The sequence below is a fragment of the Trichomycterus rosablanca genome, chromosome 3 (assembly GCF_030014385.1).
Source record: "Trichomycterus rosablanca isolate fTriRos1 chromosome 3, fTriRos1.hap1, whole genome shotgun sequence".
NCBI classification, from domain to species: Eukaryota; Metazoa; Chordata; class Actinopteri; order Siluriformes; family Trichomycteridae; genus Trichomycterus; species Trichomycterus rosablanca.
The window spans coordinates 34854374-34875794 of NC_085990.1; the positions used below are offsets into that span (position 1 = coordinate 34854374).

Sequence of the window (21421 nt, forward strand, 5' to 3'; positions counted from 1 at the left end):
TTATCAGCGCCACTTACCATATAGAAGCACTTTGTAGTTCTACAATTACTGACTGTAGTCCATCTGTTTCTCTGCATGCTTTGTTAGCCCCCTTTAATGCAGATATTGTTTGGGTGGTGAGTCATTCTCAGCACTGCAGTGACACTGACATGGTGGTGGTGTGTTAGTGTGTGTTGTGCTGGTATGTGGATAAAACACAGCAGTGCTGATGGAGTTTTTAAACACCTCACTGTCACTGCTGGACTGAGAATAGTTCACCAACCAAAAACATCCAGCAAACAGCGCCCTGTTGGCAACGTCCTGTGACCACTGATGAAGGTCTAGAAGATGACCAACTTCAACAGCAGCAATAGATGAGCGATTGAGTCTGACTTTACATCTACAAGGTGAACCAACTAGGTAGGAATGTCTAATAGAGTGGACAGTGAGTGGACATGGTATTTAAAAACTCCAGCAGCACTGCTGTGTCTGATCCACTCATACCAGCACAACACACACTAACACACCACCACCATGTCATTGTCACTGCAGTGCTGAGAATGATCCACCACCTAAATAATTCCTGCTCTGTGGTGGTCCTGACCATTGAAGAACAGGGTGAGAGCAGGCTAAAAAAGTATGTAGAGAAATAGATGGACTACAGTCAGTGATTGTAGAACTACAAAAAGCTTCTATATGGTAAGTGGAGCTAATAAAATGGACAGTGAGTGTAGAAACAAGGAGGTGGTTTTAATGTTATGGCTGATCAGTGTATATGGTTAAAAGTATGTGGGCACCCCTCCTACTTTTTAATTGTAGGTGTTTCATTAATAGCTAACAAGTCTACTCCATGGCCATGCTTGTGGTTTTGCAAAAGAATGCCTAATATAGTTCAGGTCTACCTAATGAACTGAGATCCATTTATTAAGCTGAGTGTAAATTAATATCTTAAATGTCATTAGATGCTAAATGTTTTACCCGAGGTCCACTTGGCCCAGTCTCACCAGGAAGTCCATGAATACCCTATAAACAAAGCACAGAAACCCATTTATTGCTATTACAAACCAGCGTATGACAGACAGATTATATAGAGCACACTTTAAAGAACAGAGCTCACATTCACAGTCATTAATCACAATCCTAATCTCTAATTATACTACGGTAATTACATTTCTCTTCATTACCATTAATAGTACCATATTAAATACACATTCTGCCTGAGTTATTGAATAGTTGGTAGCGTACCAAGAAAATGACAGTAATAGAGACAAAGACATATATGGGATGTGTGATAGAGGATTTTTGATTGTGCTCCCTGTCTCATTTATGAAATTTCATCTGCTTCCTATAAGTCATGTTACTTGCTCTTACACAGAATGAATGGCTATTAGGGTAATGGTGTAGGAATTCTGCCACGTACTGACTATATTAACATAAAGGGGGTTTTAATAGGTGTAGTGATGATTGTATATTAGCCTAAGGTATTCTTTCCAAGTGGCAAAACACAATGGAAATGTATGCATTGTAATAACACTATTATCAGATCAATTACACTATTTATCAGATACTCTTACACTCAGAGTGACAGTGAATTGTTTGTAATTTTCTCAGTAGAAGTGGGCAGCTTAGTAAAAAGTCATTTTATTTTGTTTAGTTATTGTTTTCATAGTAAAATCGAGGACTGTGCACAACAACTGTGCAGTTGAGGCCTAGCGGTTAAGGTACTGGACTAGTAACCAGAAGGTTGCTGGTTCAAGCCCCACCACTGCTAGTTGCTGCTGTTTAGGCCCTTAACCCTAAATTGCTCAGACTGTACACCGATCAGCCATAACATTAAAACCACCTCCTTGTTTCTACACTCACTGACCATTTTATCAGCTCCACTTACCATATAGAATCACTTTGTAGTTCTACAATTACTGACTGTAGTCCATCTCTTTCTCTGCATGCTTTGTTAGCCTCCTTTCATGCTGTTCTTCAATGGTCAGGACCTCCACAGAGTAGGTATTATTTGGGTGGTGGGTCATTCTCAGCTCTGCAGTGACAATGACATGGTGGTGGTGTGTTAGTGTGTGTTGTGCTGGTATGCATGGATCAGACACAGCAACGCTGATGAAGTTTTTAAACACCTCACTGTCACTGCTGGACTGAGAATAGTCCACCAACCAAAAATATCCAGCCAGCAGCGCCCTGTGGGCACAATCCTGTGACCACTGATGAAGGTCTAGAAGATGACCAACTCAAACAGCAGCAATAGATGAGCGATCGTCTCTGACTTTACATCTACAAGGTGGACCAACTAGGTCGGAGTGTCTAATAGAGTGAACAGTGAGTGGACACGGTATTTAAAAACTCCAGCAGGGCTGCTGTGTCTGATCCACTCATACCAGCACAACACACACTAACACACCACCACCATGCAGTGCTGAGAATGATCTACCACCCAAATTATACCTGCTCTGTGGTGGTCCTGTGGAGGTCCTGACCATTGAAGAACAGGGTGAAAGCAGGCTAAAAATGTATGTAGAGAAACAGATGGACTACAGTCAGTAATTGTAGAACTACAAAGTGCTTCTATATGGTAAGTGGAGCTGATAAAATGGACAGTGAGTGTAGAAACAAGGAGGTGGTTTTAATGTTAAGGCTGATCTGTGTATACTGTCACAGTACTGTAAGTCGCTTTGGATAAAGGAGTCTGCTAAATGCCATAAATGTAAATTATATACTTTGAGAAATATGTGTCTATCATAATATAAGCACAGCAAGAGACTTAGCCAGACAGCAAAGGAAAGTTTATTTCACCACCAGGGTGCCTGTACAGAAAACAGCCTACACGTCTGGCTTCCAGGAGTCCCGAGGGTAGGTCAAACTAAGTCATGTTTGTTATTTGCTGATTCCAAGTTGCTTTAAATTTGGGCACCAGATAATAAACACTTAAAAAAGAACATTACATCCATAATTACTTCTAAACTAATTCAGTTCACTGGCTAATTTCCTTATTAATGACTGTAAACATTCTACCCTTAATGGGGTCAGTATCCAAACACTAATCACTAAGCAATATCCTACATTATTTATTTGGGCGGCACAGTGGCTAAGTGGGTAGCACTATTGCCTCACAGCAAGAAGGTCCTGGGTTCGATCCCCAGGTGGGGCAGTCCGGGTCCTTTCTGTGTGGAGTTTGCATGTTCTCCCGGTGTCTGCGTGGGTTTCCTCCGGGAGCTCCGGTTTCCTCCCACAGTCCAAAGACATGCAAGTGAGGTGAATTGCAGACACTTAATTGTCCATGACTGTGTTCGATATAACCATGTGAACTGATGAACCTTGTGTGATGAATGACTACCGTTCCTGTCATGGATGTAACCAAAAGTGTAAAACATGACGTTAAAAACAAACATTATTTATTTATTAGGATTTTAACATTATGTTTTACACTTTGGTTAGATTCATGATGGTAGTTTGGTTACACATGATTTGTATCTTCAATTCACCTAACTGTGTCCACCTAACTCACAGTCGTTGGATTTGTAGGAGGTAGATGTAGCATGCAAACTCAACACAAAAGGGACACGGACCACTCCACCTGGGAATCAAACCCAGGACCTTCTTTCTGTGATGCTACCCACCGAGCTGCCAATATCCTACCTTTACTAGCAAAATAATTGTATTGGTAGAAATGTACAGCTTTACATTTTGAGGTATAATGACTGGCACTCACAGGAAACACCTTCACTCAGCTGCTGTAAACAGATTAAGGAGCTGTGCTCATATGGGTAGAGAGGGCATGTATCCTGTTACACATTTGCAGATGTTTATAGAGGAATTGGTATTGTTTGTTCTGGAGAAACAGGAAAGGAGGGATCATTTTCAGACCAAATGCAGGTTCTGAAAAGATACAAGGGTGTGCCATCACTTCACGTTAAATGAATTCTTCAGAGTTACTTACCTGAATCTCCATGAATAGCAATTGGAGTGTGTGCAGCCAAAAACTATTTTACAAACCTGTATCACTATACCCTGTATTAGGAAATAAAATAAAGCCATGTTTACCCAGTACTTAATAAAACTGGAGTGTATAGGCCAAACCAGAACTGCTCTTGTGTAGATTACCCCACCATTTTAACATACTTTCCACTTCTTCCAGGGTTTTGTACTATCCGGTGATCAGAGCCACTTAAGCTGGTAATTCATTATCAAACATTAAGAGTGTTAAGCTTTAGGGTTTTTCCTTGCATTACAGTCCTTGCATAAGGTCTTTCGATTGAGTGTTTCAGCAGTTTGTATTCATGGCAGATCTGTTTTATAGTGATTCCTGGATTGCTGATGATCCAGATGAACTGCCTTTGATCATAGGGTGACACTTTATTCTAAAAATCACAAAGACCACTGTAAATGTGTGCTGTTACACTACACCTATTAATTGTAAATGAGCACAGTCAAATCAACAGCTACATTAGATCATAATTATCAATATGGAATTAGGGGGCTCTTTTTGTTTCTACACTCACTGTCCATTTTATCAGCTCCACTTACCATATAGAAGCACTTTGTAGTTCTACAATTACTGTCTGTAGTCCATCTATTTCTCTGCATGCTTTTTTAGCCCCCTTTCATGCTGTTCTTCAATGGTCAGGACTCCCAGGACCACTATAGAGCAGGTATTATTTAGGTGGTGGATCATTCTTAGCACTGCAGTGACACTGACATGGTGGTGGTGTGTTAGTGTGTGTTGCGCTCGTATGAGTGGATCAGACACAGCAGTGCTAATTGAGTTTAACACCTCACTGTCACTGCTGGACTGAGAATAGTCCACCAACCAAAAATATCCAGCAAACAGCGTCCCATGAGCAGTGTCCTGTGACCACTGATGAAGGTCTAGAAGATGACCAACTCAAACAGCAGCAATAGATGAGCAATCATCTCTGACTTTACATCTACAAGGTGGACTAACTAGGTAGGAGTGTCTAATAGAGTGGACAGTGAGTGGACACGGTATTTAAAAAGTCCATCAGCGCTGCTGTGGCTGATCCACTAACACACCATCACCATGCAATTGTAATTGCAGTGCTGAGAACGATCCACCACCTAAATAATACCTGCTCTGTGGTGGTCCTGACTATTAAAGAACAGGGTGAAAGCAGGCTAAATAAAGTATGTAGAGAAACAGATGGACTGCAGTCAGTAATTGTAGAACTACAAATTGCCTCTATAAGGAGCTGATAAAATGGACAGTGAGTGTAGAAACAAGGAGGTGGTTTTAATGTTGTTGGTGGCTGATCAGTGTATTTGGACTCAAAACCATAAGCTTGTTGGACATCCAATTTAAAAAACAAAGTGAAACATCTGTGTGATCTTTTCAGCTATAACAACAGCCAATGTTCTGGGAAGCCTTCTCACAAGAAAGTATGATCATCAGATCCTTCCAAAGTTTTTAGTAGTGCAGAGGTCAGGTTTTTTTTTTCTACATGTCTTTATAAACCTTGCTTTGTGAAATTCCAAAAATACCATGGCTTACAATACATGTCCTCTACAAGAGAACATTATGCAAACTTTAACTGTGGTTAGAATCTTCCTGTAATAGGTCCACCTGCTGTGGAGAACAGTAGGGGACATGATTCTGCAACCCATGGCATGTGCTATGCCATTATGGCCAGCAGGGGACATGGAGACACAGAGGACTGTCAGCAGTGTTTCCTTTAACAAACAGTCTGTGTATGTTATCAGTGTCAATGTGCTGCTTTTGCTGGATGTACTGTGTCATTTTGATTTCAGCTTCCATTCTGTTAGTCACCCTTTACTTTTACTTTTTTTCCATTTTGGTTTCAGCCACAGTATTGTTCTGCCTTGGTTAAGCATCCTGTAAATTTGGTTTAGTTTCAAATCTTACAGTCAAAATGCTATTTTGACCAAATAGGCACAAATCTAAAAAGATAACATAGAGGTCACTCTATTTTAATACCATTTGTTTTTTAAATTGGATGTCCAACAAGCTCATGATCTTAAGTCTAAATATTTTGGCCAGTAAAATACTGCTAAGTTCTATAATGTTATAATGTTAAGATTTTAGCTGCTGATTTGTCTGTGCTAATTTACAGTATATAGGTGTTGTGTAACAGCACACAATAAAAAATATTTGCATTCTGAACTCCTCGGTTCGAAACTCGGCGTTGCCACCGGTCGGCTGGGCGCCATGTGGCGGGCATAATTGGTAGTGCCTGCAGCAGATACTAAATGGCCACCATATCTGCCAGGACAAAAAAAATGGGGAAAATGGGGGAAAAGGCATTTATATATGTACAGTATATATATATATATATATATATATATATATATATATATATACACACACACACACACATATATATATGTTTATCCTGTGACCACTGATGAAGATCTCAAAGATGACCAACTCAAACAGCAGCAATAGATAAGCGATCGTCTCTGACTTTACATTTACAAGGTGAACCAACTAGGTAGGAGTGTCTAATAGAGTGGACATTGAGTGGACACAGTATTTAAAAACTCCAGCAGCGCTGCTGTGTTTGATCCACTCATACCAGCACAACACACACTAACACACCACCACCATGCGAGTGTCACTGCAGTGCTGAGAATGATCCACCACCTAAATACCTGCTCTGTGGGGGTCCTGACTATTGAAAAACAGGGTGAAAGCAGGCTAAAAAGGTATGTAGAGAAACAGATGGACTACAGTCAGTAATTGTAGAACTACAAAGTGCTTCTATATGGTAAGTGGAGCTGATAAAATGTACATATATATTATATTTATTTGCAACAGTGGTCTTTGCTGTTTTCTGGATGACATGTCACTTTATGCTCAAAGGTAGTTCATCCGGATCATCAGCAATTTAAGAATCACTATAAAACAGGTCTACCATGAATACAAACTGCTAAACCTGTGAGCTCTTGGTCCTAGACTTTTTACAATTGGTCCCTAATTGCACAAATGGTTAGGGACCAATCTGATATTAATGTCCATGGTTTTGTAATGGATCACGATCAAGTGTCCACATACGTTTGCCCGTTTCTGTATATACTGCACTTTTAGTGATACAGCACATGAGATTTATGATGAGAGAATCACATAACATGATACACAGGCTCTCTCTACCTGTCTCAGCAACACTTTGACCCCAGGTTAATTAAGCACCTACAACTCAAGAGACTAACAGCAGTGTAGAAAAAACATCAAGAGCTCAGTTTGCCCATCAAGCCTGTGTAGATGTAAAGGGGAACAAGTGAATAGGAGCAGATGTGTCACTTTGAAGTGACGCCTACCGCATAACATGCCACATAATGAGCTGCTTTCTAGTGAGAGAAATGTGTAGATTAGTCTTAAATGAGACAGGATCAAACAGTGAGACTAAAGAGATTGCTGAAGGAAAGGATATTGAGAGGTAGTTCTCTGTGGAAGTGTGATAGTGGGGGGTGTAAGATCATGAATGCAATGACACATGAGAAATGAAATATCCGAAGAGAACAAAGAATTCCAAAGAGATAGCAATATAGAGTCGTGTAATTATCCAGAGCTGTACTCATGTACTAATGCCTACATACAGCCATGCCAACTTTAACTTCCATGTCACTCTGGAACTTTACTCTTAATAAATTAAGACCAAGAAAAAGATGGAACTTAATTATATTCTTTTTTTATATACACCGATCAGCCATAACATTAAAACCACCTCCTTGTTTCTACACTCACTGTCCATCTTATCAGCTCCACTTACCATATAGAAGCACTTTGTAGTTCTACAATTACTGACTGTAGTCCATCTGCTTCTCTGCATGCTTTGTTAGCCCCCTTTAACCCTGTTCTTCAATGGTCAGGACCCACACAGGATCACCACAGAGTAGGTATTATTTAGGTGGTGGATAATTCTCAGTACTGCAGTGACACTGACATGGTGGTGGTGTGTTAGTGTGTGTTGTGCTGGTATGAGTGGATCAGACACAGCAGCGCTACTGGAGTTTTCAATACCCTGTCCACACTTTTAGACACTCCTACCTAGTTGGTCCACCTTGTAGATGTAAAGTCAGAGACAATCACTCTTCTATTGCTGCTGTTTGAGTTGGTCATTTTCAAGACCTTCATCAGTGGTCACAGGACGCTGACCACAGGGCACTGTTGACTGGATATTTTTGGTTGGTGGACTATTCTCAGTCCAGCAGTGACAGTGAGGTGTTTAAAAACTCCATCAGCATTGCTCTGTCTTATCCACTCATACCAGCACAACACACGCTAACACACCACCACCATGTCAGTGTCACTGCAGTGCTGAGAATGATCCACCACCTAAATAATACCTAATCTGTGGGGGTCCTGATCATTGAAGAACAGGGTGAAAGCAGGCTAAAAAAGTATGTAGAGAAACAGATGGACTACAGTCAGTAATTGTAGAACTACAAAGTGCTTCTATATGGTAAGTGGAGCTGATAAAATGGACAGTGAGTGTAGAAACAAGAAGGTGGTTTTAATGTTATGGTTGATCTGTGTATATACTGTGTATACTGTGAATTTAGAAAGTATTCAGACCCCCTGAAGTTGTTGGTGTTTTCTTGTTTCTTGTTTTCTTGTTGGTGGATTTTTGAATAGACATAATTACCATTTCTTTCTACAGTTATTCACCCATCCACTGGGGCAGTGGTAGCCTAGTGGGTAGAGCTTTGGGCTATCAACTGAAAAGTTCGAATCCCAGCTCTGCCATGCAGCCACTGTTGGGCCCCTGAGTAAAGCCCCTAACCCTCTCTGCTCCAGGGGCGCCATACGATGGCTGACCCTGCGCTCTGACCCCAGCTTCCAAACAAGCTGGAATATTTGAAGAAAAAATGTCATTGTACTGTACACCTGTACAGGTCCTTCTCAGAAAATTAGCATATTGTGATAAAGTTCATTATTTTCCATAATGTAATGATAAAAATTAAACTTTCATATATTTTAGATTCATTGCACACCAACTGAAATATTTCAGGTCTTTTATTGTTTTAATACTGATGATTTTGGCATACAGCTCATGAAAACCCAAAATTCCTATCTAAAAAAATTAGCATATCATGAAAAGGTTCTCTAAACGAGCTATTAACCTAATCATCTGAATCAACAAATTAACTCTAAACACCTGCAAAAGATTCCTGAGGCTTTTAAAAACTCCCAGCCTGGTTCATTACTCAAAACTGCAATCATGGGTAAGACTGCCGACCTGACTGCTGTCCAGAAGGCCATCATTGACACCCTCAAGCAAGAGGGTAAGACACAGAAAGAAATTTCTGAACGAGAGTGAAATTCCCAGAGTGCTGTATCAAGGCACCTCAGTGGGAAGTCTGTGGGAAGGAAAAAGTGTGGCAGAAAACGCTGCACAACGAGAAGAGGTGACCGGACCCTGAGGAAGATTGTGGAGAAGGGCCGATTCCAGACCTTGGGGGACCTGCGGAAGCAGTGGACTGAGTCTGGAGTAGAAACATCCAGAGCCACCGTGCACAGGCGTGTGCAGGAAATGGGCTACAGGTGCCGCATTCCCCAGGTCAAGCCACTTTTGAACCAGAAACAGCGGCAGAAGCGCCTGACCTGGGCTACAGAGAAGCAGCACTGGACTGTTGCTCAGTGGTCCAAAGTACTGTTTTCGGAAATCAAGGTGCCAGAGTCTGGAGGAAGACTGGGGAGAAGGAAATGCCAAAATGCCTGAAGTCCAGTGTCAAGTACCCACAGTCAGTGATGGTCTGGGGTGCCATGTCAGCTGCTGGTGTTGGTCCACTGTGTTTTATCAAGGGCAGGGTCAATGCAGCTAGCTATCAGGAGATTTTGGAGCACTTCATGCTTCCATCTGCTGAAAAGCTTTATGGAGATGAAGATTTCATTTTTCAGCACGACCTGGCACCTGCTCACAGTGCCAAAACCACTGGTGAATGGTTTACTGACCATGGTATTACTGTGCTCAATTGGCCTGCCAACTCTCCTGACCTGAACCCCATAGAGAATCTGTGGGATATTGTGAAGAGAAAGTTGAGAGACACAAGACCCAACACTCTGGATGAGCTTAAGGCCGCTATCGAAGCATCCTGGGCCTCCATAACACCTCAGCAGTGCCACAGGCTGATTGCCTCCATGCCACGCCGCATTGAAGCAGTCATTTCTGCAAAAGGATTCCCGACCAAGTATTGAGTGCATAACTGAACATAATTATTTGAAGGTTGACTTTTTTTGTATTAAAAACACTTTTCTTTTATTGGTCGGATGAAATATGCTAATTTTTTGAGATAGGAATTTTGGGTTTTCATGAGCTGTATGCCAAAATCATCAGTATTAAAACAATAAAAGACCTGAAATATTTCAGTTGGTGTGCAATGAATCTAAAATATATGAAAGTTTAATTTTTATCATTACATTATGGAAAATAATGAACTTTATCACAATATGCTAATTTTTTGAGAAGGACCTGTATATGTATATATGACAAATACAAGCCTTCTTCTTCTTAAATAACGACAAAGTGAAAACAAGTTTGTAGAGTTTTTTTTTATGTATCAAAATCATAAATTAAAATTAGATGCACCAAATGTCAAGAAAGAAGAGAACTCAACAAACACTTTAAAAGAGCTTTAAAAGTCCTAAGCGTAAATGGGCAAACCTATTGGACAGACAACCCATCACGGTGGCTAAGTGGGTAGCACTGTCACCTCACAGCAAGAAGGTCCTGGGTTCGATCCCCAGGTGGGGCGGTCGGGGTCCTTTCTGTGTGGAGTTTGCATGTTTTTCCTGTGTCTGCGTGGGTTTCCTCCGGGTGCTCCGGTTTCCTCCCACAGTCCAAAGACATGCAAGTGAGGTCAATTGGAGATACAAATTTGTCCATGACTGTGTTTGATATAACCTTGGGTGAATTGATGAATCTTGTGTAATGAGTAACTACTGTTTCTGTCATGAATGTAACCAAGAAGTGTAAAACATGACGTTAAAATCCTAACAAACAAACAAACATTATGCCAGCGTTGCAATATAGAAGCCACTACTGAGTTGAAGTTTGCTAAATGCCATTTGAAGGACTCTACCAACATAAAAAAAGGTTTTCTAAACTGATGAGACAAAAATTTAATTCTTTTGGCAGAACAGAAGGCAGAGATTGTTTTACTGAACAGGGTGGATAATTGTAAACAAACAAGCAGCTCGGCTAGTTTAAAACATCTACTAGAAGTAAAGTGTTTATGCTAACGTGCAGTAAAACTTTAATAACTGTAGAGCAAATAAGTTATGGTACTATACAGTGCAGATCACATGGAGATGTATGGTATTTTTGCACAATATTTTTTCATTGCCAGTTTTGTCACATAACTTAAACTAGGTTAGGTAAAATTTATAGTTAATTGGTGCTCAGGTGGTGCAGCGGTAAAACATTCTAGCACACCAGAGCTGACATTTCGAACTCGTCGGTTCAAAAGTCAGCTCTGCCATCCGGCAGGCTGGGCGCCTACACAAACAACTATTGGGCTGTTGTTCAAGGGCAGGGTGCCGGGGGGAACCTCATAACTAATGCATACTTTTGGCTGATTGATGGCGCCTGCACAGGAACGAGGAATAATGAGAATCAGAGTGTGTCTCTCCATACACAAAGCTGATCCATATATGAACTCGCCTTCTGCAGGTGAAAAGATGCAGTCGGCTATTGTACATGTGTCGGAGGGGGTGTGTGTTAGTCGTGGCTCTCCTCAGTCAGAGTGGAGATCAACATCAGTAGAGAGTAAGCCTAATGCAATATCTCAATTTCATTCTGGTTCTAGGGAGGTTGTTTATATAATTACATAATTAAAATAGCTTTGACTTTATCTATTTGTTATAGGAAACAAAGAATTAAGAAAGGCTGAAAGATTTTAAGGCAATTATAGACATAAAATGTTATAACATGCATTTGATAGGTTTTATCAAAATTACATAAATGTAATATTTCAAAGTACAAACATAAAGCACTGAGACTCTTGCAGTGTAAACTGCAGTGTTCCCTATATTAATAGGTTTAAATGGTTAACAGAGTTGAACTAAATAACTGAGGCTGACAGTAATGATAAAACCAGCCTCCACAATTTTCTACAGAACACTGGGTTTATTGATGTGATTTGTAACACAGCATAAGTGTTTATGCTGATTCTGTTTGATTCTTTTAACCCAGACACAAAAACTTAAAACTGTCTGGTCATTAGTTTCATCGCTGGTCTGTGTGCTGTTCTCAATTTTGCAGTCAACAAAGCAGCCATTAATTTCTCACAGATGTTGGCCAGCCCACATCAAGATCACCGATGCCTAAAGACGGTTGTTGTTACCACTGCTGCAAATTAGCCGTAGTGGGAGCTCAGCCGTATTCGCCACACTGTTTTAATGGCTTGCTTTTTGCAGATAATGCAGGCCAGATCTTTTTCTGCTTTATTTGAAGTTGTCTTGACACTTTCATTTTATCATGTTCTTAATAGGCACCTAGAGTACCTGTCTTATAGGTGTGATGTGTGCCTTGTACTCTGCTTTGGATACATTTCTTTCTTGACTGGGCATTTCAGGGATCTGTTTTAGGACCAATTATTTCTGTCCATTCACATCAGTGGTCCTTAAACTTAATTGACCAAGTACCAATGAAAAAACATCTACCACCTAAAAGTCATTCTACAAAAACACACACCCACATTCACCCTCTCATCTGCACAATAGCCTAAACATGCATTAAGCCCAGGATTGTGCTTTTGGTAGTTTCTCCATTAAGTAAATCCCTAAACTAAATGTGTGCTACCCAGAGATGTTCACAAGTCACAAAATACGAGTCCGAGTCGAGTCACGAGTCTTTAGGCTAGAGTCCGAGTCAAGTCACGAGTCTTTAGGCTAGAGTCCGAGTCTAGTCACGAGTCAATATAATATACACAAAACATATATTGCAAGTGTAGCGTAGAAATAAACAAATAATATGTAAGTTCAAATAAAAAACAACAACAGATTTGCGACTGTATTTGCCTTTTACTTTCCTAGGTACCAGTTAAAAGCTTAAACTGACGTTTTGTTTTCATTGCAAATTACGGCACAGCGGCCAAAATCCCAAACACAGCAAAAAATCCATAACACTGCTTACCTTAGCTTATGTTGTTTCAGATGCTCTTAAATTTATAACCGTGTGTCCCATTAGGAATATAATCCGTTATTTTGTAAATGTGCTTATAATTAAAAACCTCCAAACTTTTCCCGGTTGTAAAGTAAAACACGAACCCATTAGAAAGTCAATCAAGTGTTTTATTGATACATCAGCTGTGTGACGCTGCAAACTAAATACATGCAAATAACAGCATTTCTTACTAAGAATTAAAATCAGAAGGTCTGACTGGTTCAGAAAGCGGTTCTTAAAATCATTAGTGCCAATTCTGTAGGAGCGTTCTATTCACATTATCTGTTACTGTGAAGTGCACTACGTAGGGTATTCCACCATTTTAAGTAGGGAGCGGCGCTTCATCACTTCGTCGGAAGCTGGAACATTTATCTATCAGAACTGGCATTACTCTTTGAGGCATCTGTTTTTTTCAGCTGTAATACAATGCTTGATATATTGTGGGATATGTGGTTGCAGCCAAAAAAATCCTTATTTATTAATTTCAAGCACATTTTATGAAACTTTCAATAAAAGAATTAATAAATGCTACACATGTAAATCTATTTTGACCAGCCTGGCTACTCGTTAAGAATATTATAATACAGCTCCCAATACTAAAATAATAAAAATAGCACTCTTAATATCCATAATTGTTATTATTATTTTTATTATTAGTAGTAGTAGTATTAAAGTGGGGTATACATCTAAACCTATCAGTCTAAAAAAAAGTTCAAGTGCTTTAGTTTTGACAGAGTTTGATAATGAAATTGTATCCAGGGCTGTCAGTCCTATGCATTTTTGTTGTATGTACAGGATGTTTTGACAGGCTGAGCTTTTAAAAACCCATTAAGTAAAATGCCAGCATTTAAGTGGGAAGAGATTGAAAAGTGAGATATTTAGCTTGTTGGCATTGTAGCATCCACTTAAGATGTAAACAGAATGACTTGATTGTAGATGCCATCTGCACTTAAAATTAGAAATTTTTCAAGATAAGGAGCAGGTCTCTGCAGGTCTGTATCCGACTGCCTCTATAAAAGTTTAGTTTAATAAAAACATTGCCAGGAATTTTGCAAAATAAGACAAACCATTAATACCTTAGCATGCCTGTCAAAGTGATGTAGACCCCAAAGTGATGTAGCAATGTTACGTTTTTCATTTATGGATTGATGTTGTCATACTTGGATATGTGTACAGATCCCCTAGAAAATATGAATTAATTGCTACTGTATATATCTACTGTTCTAAATGCTCTAAATGTTCCAATCCTCTTCATATTACCAAGTAGTTTATGCACATGACTGTGAAATTCAGCTTGATAAACCAAAAAGAATGAGTTTATCCTGCATTCATTCATTAATACAATAAAACACTTGGGTCTTTAAAACACTTTAATCATCCTCATTCACAGTTGTAACAAATCGGCTTGTGGCAACCTGTGCCACCAGCAGAGGGAAACGCAGGTCAACAAGCAATAGTTTGGGCAAACTACATGATTTAGAGGCCCTAGCGCTCATCAGCATTAATACACTGGAGCTGAGCTCAGACAACAGTATAATATATAATATAAAAAAGATTGATGCTTTAAAGGGATATGTCCTCCCAAAATCCTTCTCTTTACAGATAGGGCTTAAGGGAAAAGCATTGGTGTTTTTGTCATGGTATGTTCGTGGACAGAGTAGCTGGCGTGTCATAATCGCAGTACCACTTAGCGTTTTTACTTTCTTTAGCTTTTAGTTAATTTACCTGTGTTTATTTTCCCCTCACAAACACAGTTCTACAGAAAACTGATCATGTGTGCTAACTTGCCTTTCAGACCCAGGCAATTTGATTCTTCATTTTTTTTTACCCAGCTACTCTGTTTAAAGTTACTTATAGTTCTTCCTTTTGGCTATTCTTTATTTCTGATATTGTCCAGCCACTGCACTTATGTCCAAAATCTTCAGGTGGTGAGTCTGCTGTGGCAGCCTAACTTCATTGCCCCATTACACATATTAATATATAAAGAATACAACAAACACAAAAAAAGATGTTACAAAAACTATGCAATGTGTGTCATTGCTCTCAAAATTTAACTTTATCACTTTCAGTACACAGTATAGTGTATAGTCTAGTATTCCTGGCTGATAAGATTACTTTTTCTCTAATGTGTCCTCTGTTCATGTTTTCCATTGATGACATTTAATGGCCAAGTCAGTGGCGTAACTAGGAGCTCATGGGCCCCAGTGCAAAAAAAATAATTTCATATATATATTTGTGTATATATATTTGTGTGTGTGTATATATATACTGTATATATATATATACAGTGTATCACAAAAGTGAGTACACCTCTCACATTTCTGCAAATATTTCATTATATCTTTTCATGGGACAACACTATAGACATGAAACTTGGATATAATTTAGAGTAGTCAGTGTACAGCTTGTATAGCAGTGTAGATTTACTGTCTTCTGAAAATAACTCAACACACAGCCATTAATGTCTAAATAGCTGGCAACATAAGTGAGTACACCCCACAGTGAACATGTCCAAATTGTGCTTGTTCGGCTCAGATGGTGTCCAGCATGTGTGGCGGCGCCCTGGTGAGAAGTACCAAGACAACTGTATCTTGCCTACAGTCAAGCATGGTGGTGGTAGCATCATGGTCTTGGGCTGCATGAGTGCTGCTGGCACTGGGGAGCTGCAGTTCATTGAGGGACATGAATTCCAACATGTACTGTGACATTCTGAAACAGAGCATGATCCCCTCCCTTCGAAAACTGGGCCTCATGGCAGTTTTCCAACAGAATAACGACCCCAAACACAACCTCCAAGATGACAACAGCCTTGCTGAGGAAGCTGAAGGTAAAGGTGATGGACTAAACCCAATTGAGCACCTGTGGCGCATCCTCAAGTGGAAGGTGGAGGAGTTCAAGGTGTCTAACATCCACCAGCTCCGTGATGTCATCATGGAGGAGTGGAAGAGGATTCCAGTAGCAACCTGTGCAGCTCTGGTGAATTCCATGCCCAGGAGGGTTAAGGCAGTGCTGGATAATAATGGTGGTCACACAAAATATTGACACTTTGGGCACAATTTGGACATGTTCACTGTGGGGTGTACTCACTTATGTTGCCAGCCATTTAGACATTAATGGCTGTGTGTTGAGTTATTTTCAGAAGACAGTAAATCTACACTGCTATACAAGCTGTACACTGACTACTCTAAGTTATATCCAAGTTTCATGTCTATAGTGTTGTCCCATGAAAAGATATAATGAAATATTTGCAGAAATGTGAGGGGTGTACTCACTTTTGTGATACACTGTATATACTACAGTATATAAATTGCTGTATGCTGACAGCTGATCAGAATGAATTAAAAGTACTCACTCAGAAGTTCATGTGGCATGCCTTCAAGCGGATTCCTCTGTAATATTTCTGCTCTTGAAGTAAGCATTCAATTTAGGAAGTTTATTCAACTGCTCTGACTGCTCACGCCTTTCTTTTCGCTTCTGAGCACTGCTTTTTTGCTTTAATTTACTGTGCATTTTGCCCGTTACCACTTAGCTCACCACAGACAGATCCGTTTGGTTCATAGTAGTCAAACGTCAAGTTTAGCCGGGTGTTCCATTGGCCTAGTAATGTTAAGCAGGTTACACAGATTCCCAAAATCCCTTGCTGTGCACTCACTGTATATTTTGATTACGTGTATTCTTTTAGTTATTTTAATATTGTACTTAACAAAAATATTGTAATATATTAATAACCACCTGGCGAGTGCAACCAGTTGGGGGTTGGGTTTTTTTTCCAAACCTAAATAGATGAGTTCTATCTAATCATTGATTTAACCGCACATCTCTATGCTTCTTTTCAAGCAGTGTTTGGGCTTGTGTATGAATGAAGATAATTATTCATAATTCAGATCATTCAGCAAGTACAAAGTCAAAGAATCGTGTATAAATTTATTGTGGGCATATGTGTTAAAACACACAATTCCCTTTATGATGACACTTAATTATTTCAATCAGGAAAGTAATCAACATGTAGCAGCCATACTGGTCTGAAAGTGCTGACATATACATTTCATAAAGGGAAAAAAGCCCTTACTGGCACTCCTTGTGGTCCATCTGCTCCAGGCTGCCCGATATCTCCTTTATCACCCTGTAAAAGAGTTATAATCAATTTAAGTCAGCTGCACTTAACAATAATTGTCATTAACAACAGCACTAAAAGGCATCAGAATTTAAAAGCATCGGTTATTGGTTTAAATGGTCAAATTTGTGGAGCCTTAGTTTTGTACTGATTATGTATTGAAGAAAGGATCTCTATGATTCTGAGGAGTAAACAAGCACTAAAACCATAAAATGTCTTAATTTTAACATTTCAGTCAAGGCTACTTGAGGTACTAAGCTATAGTAATTGCCTTATAGTGTCATAATTGAACAAATTTACTACATTTAATAGATTATTGGGTTTAATTAGACTAGACACACTCTAGCCCTGTTAAATCTAGACATCACTTAAATATAGTGATAAAGTAATAGAGTAAATAAAGTATGCTAAATGGTTTCTACCATCAGCACATTATCTAGAAGACTTGAAACATAAAATGGTTAAAAAGCCATTTCTAAACTTCTTGTAATCTAGCAAACCACAGTAAAAGTCATTATTTTCAGACGGGAAAAAAAACGTATATTATATATAACATAATTATATACTCCCAGAAGTTGCAAGCCTACCAAATACCTCAAATTAAACAATTTTTACAAATTAAGTCTTGAGTAAATTGGATTATATTACAAGTTATCATTATGTGATCTTTCATGGTGCTAAACATGGACTAGTAAGAACAGATTCTAACATGTATTTTCAGGTGTAAACTGGCACAGGTGCTACGCTCTTCACGAGCTTCAAAATTACAGCCCTTATAACTCTCCAAAGAACTCTCTGCTGGCAGTAGAGTTTAAGTGGTTTTTCAAAGAAGACAACCCCTTAAAAGAAAGACACTTGACATGTGTGAGTGCCACCTTGTTCAAAGGGAAACTTATAATTAAGATTTTCTATGAAAATCTTATACATATTACAATTTCGCAGACTTTCGGAACCAGAGTTGAGTTAGTGTGGACACATGCGTGTATACACATACACACCCCTTGGGCAACATGCCCGGTAGGTAGATACCAAGAGTATTTTAGGCAAAAACGCATTTAACACTCGTGACTAACCTTCCTTATCAGAGTTCAGTGCTATGAGTTGCTATGCCCAGCACACTGCCCAGACATAATTCTTATTAAACACGGTTAGGATGAATTATAATGCTCCATCGCTTTTTGGGGTGGGAGTGGGGTAATTTTGGCACATCTCCTGGCAAATAGTCTTCAATTCTTTACACACACACACACACACACACACACACACACACACACATATATATATATATATATATATATATACAGTGGGGTCAAAAAGTATTTAGTCAGCCACTGATTGTGCAAGTTCTCCTACTTAGAAAGATGAGAGAGGTCTGATAGGTACACTTCAACTATGAGAGACAAAATGAGGGAAAAAAATCCAGGAAATCACATTGTAGGATTTTTAAAGAATTTATTTGTAAATTATGGTGGAGAATAAGTATTTGGTCACCCACAAACAAGCAAAATTTCTGGCTCTCACAGACCTGTAACTTCTTCTTTAAGAAGCTTTTCTGTCCTCCACTCGGTACCAGTATTAATGGCACCTGTTTGACCTCGTTATCTGTATAAAAGACGCCTGTCCACAGCCTCAAACAGTCAGACTCCAAACTCAACCATGGCCAAGACCAAAGAGCTGTCGAAGGACACCAGGAAGAAAATTGTAGACCTGCACCAGGCTACGAAGAGTAAATCTACAATAGGCAAGCAGGTTGGTGTGAATAAATCAACTGTGGGAGCAATTGTAAGAAAATGGAAGACATACAAGACCATTGATAATCTCCCTTGGGGTCAAGATCTCATCCCGTGGGGTCAAAATGATCATGAGAACGGTGAGCAAAAATCCCAGAACTACACGGAGGGACCTGATGAATGACCTGCAGAGAGCTGGGACCAAAGTAAAAAGGCTACCATCAGTAACACACTACGCCGAGAGGGACTCAAATCCTGCAGTGCCAGGCGTGTCCCCCTGCTTAAGCCAGTACATGTCCAGGCCCATCTGAAGTTTGCCAGAGAGCATATGGATGATCCAGAAGAGGATTGGGAGAATATCATGTGGTCAGATGAAACCAAAATGGAACTTTTTGGTAAAAACTCAACTCGTCGTGTTTGGAGAAAGAAGAAGAACCCAAGAACACCATACCTACTGTGAAGCATGGGGGTGGAAACATCATGCTTTGGGGCTGTTTTTCTGCAAAGGGGACAGGACGACTGATCCGTGTTAAGGGAAGAATGAACGGGGCCATGTATCGTGAGATTTTAAGCCAAAACCTCCTTCCATCAGTGAGAGCATTGAAGATGGAACGTGGCTGGGTCTTCCAGCATGACAATGATCCCAAACACACCGCTCGGGCAATGAAGGAGTGGCTCAGTAAAAAGCATTTCAAGGTCCTGGAGTGGCCTAGCCACGGATCTGCATGGAGGAATGGGCCAAAATAACAGCTACAGTGTGTGCAAACCTGGAAACGTTTGACCTCTGTCATTGCCAACAAAGGTTATGTTACAAAGTGTTGAGTTGAACTTTTGTTATTGACCAAATACTTATTTTCCACCATAATTTACAAATAAATTCTTTAAAAATCCTACAATGTGATTTCCTGTATTTTTTTTTCTCATTTTGTCTCTCATAGTTGAAGTGTACCTATGACGAAAATTACAGACCTCTCTCATCTTTCTAAGTAGGAGAACTTGTACAATCAGTGGCTGACTAAATACTTTTTGGCCCCGCTGTATATATATGGGTTGTCACAGGTATTTGGAGCCATGCTAACTGCAGTGCATCCCACAGCCACTGGAGGGTGCGTGTGGGCCGATTCATAGAGCAAACACGACGATCGAGGTGGTCCCCAATGCTAAATTGGGTTCAAATCTGGGGAATTAGGGGGCCAGGGTAGTACAGTACTTGAAAGTCTTGGTCATGATAAGTGACATGTCGCATTGTCTTGCTAGAAGAACCCATCCGCCACAGGGAAGATGATCAGCATGTATGGGTGTACATGATCTGCAAGAATGGATAGAAATGGGTTGAAAGTGCCCTCCACAGGGATGCATGGGCCCAGAGAATGCCACAATAACATTCCCCAGAACATAATGCTGCCACCACCAGCTTGTGGTATTCCAGCAGTGGTTGCAGGGTGTTTGTTCTCTGATGTTTCTCGCCTCACACGCCAAAGTCTATCCATTCAATGAAGCAGAAAACGTGACTCATTAGAAAAGGCAACCCTTTGCCAATCATCAGAGGTCCAATTTTGCTGTCAATACTGCCGTGAAAATTGAAGCCTTTTCTGCTGATGCAACTTCTTTACATTTACATTTTCATTTACATTTTCAGCATTTAGCAGACGCTTTTATCCAAAGTGACTTACAGTATACAGTCTAAGCAATTGAGGGTTAAGGGCCTTGCTCAAGGGCCCAACTGTAGCAACCTGGCACTGGTGGGGTTTGAACCCCAGCAGAGGTGCAGTGACCAATATGCAGTAGAGTTGGCTGAACTGTTGGCTTTCAGACAAACGCTAAGGTCTCCCAGCGGTCCACCCTCACGCACCTTTGTGGCTGACGTTCACCTCTCACATCAATGACACGTTTGTCCACTCACGATACACATTCACCACAGCAGCACACGAACAGTTTACAAACTGCAGTTTCAGAAGTACTACCACCCTTGGTCCGAAAGCCAATAATCATCCCAGAGTTGTATCTCTTTTTGCAACTGATAAATCGGCTCTTTTACCCATGACAGCAACAAGGGATATGTGTGCAGACAGCCTGTCGTGCACCTTATATATCCACCAAGTCTGCTCACGAAACGTGACTTCCTTCATGAGCTACGCGCTGATGTCGTTAAAAGAAGGCAGTGGTCATAATGATGTGACGCGACCGTGTATTTATATACAGTAAGCCAGTGAATAGAAAGCAGCAGTGGAGTGATGTGGCAGTAGCAGCAGGGGTTTAACATGGCATCCACAGCTAAGGTTCGCCAGCTCACGTGCTGCTTGTAAGAGAAAGTGAACATTTCCATCAACACCAAGATGAACCTCTTTCAAATGCTAATCCTGCCAGTACTACTGTATTAATCTGAGAAGTGGACACTGCTTAGGTCAGACACTGCGATTATCTCTGAAAAAAAATGTCAGACTAAGATG

At 40.1% G+C, this 21421-nt stretch overlaps 1 protein-coding gene across 1 annotated transcript in view; it reads right to left on the reverse strand.

The window, feature by feature from the left end:
* The window catches only part of si:dkey-225n22.4 (collagen alpha-1(XXI) chain), a 120519-nt gene that overhangs the window by 37462 nt on the left and 61636 nt on the right, over window positions 1–21421 (reverse strand). The window contains exons 17-18 of the mRNA XM_062991196.1: window positions 17197–17250; window positions 958–1002 (exon numbers count right to left, since the gene is read on the reverse strand). Of these exons, the coding sequence (XP_062847266.1) occupies window positions 958–1002; window positions 17197–17250 (99 nt within the window). The remainder of the gene's footprint in view (window positions 1–957; window positions 1003–17196; window positions 17251–21421) is intronic.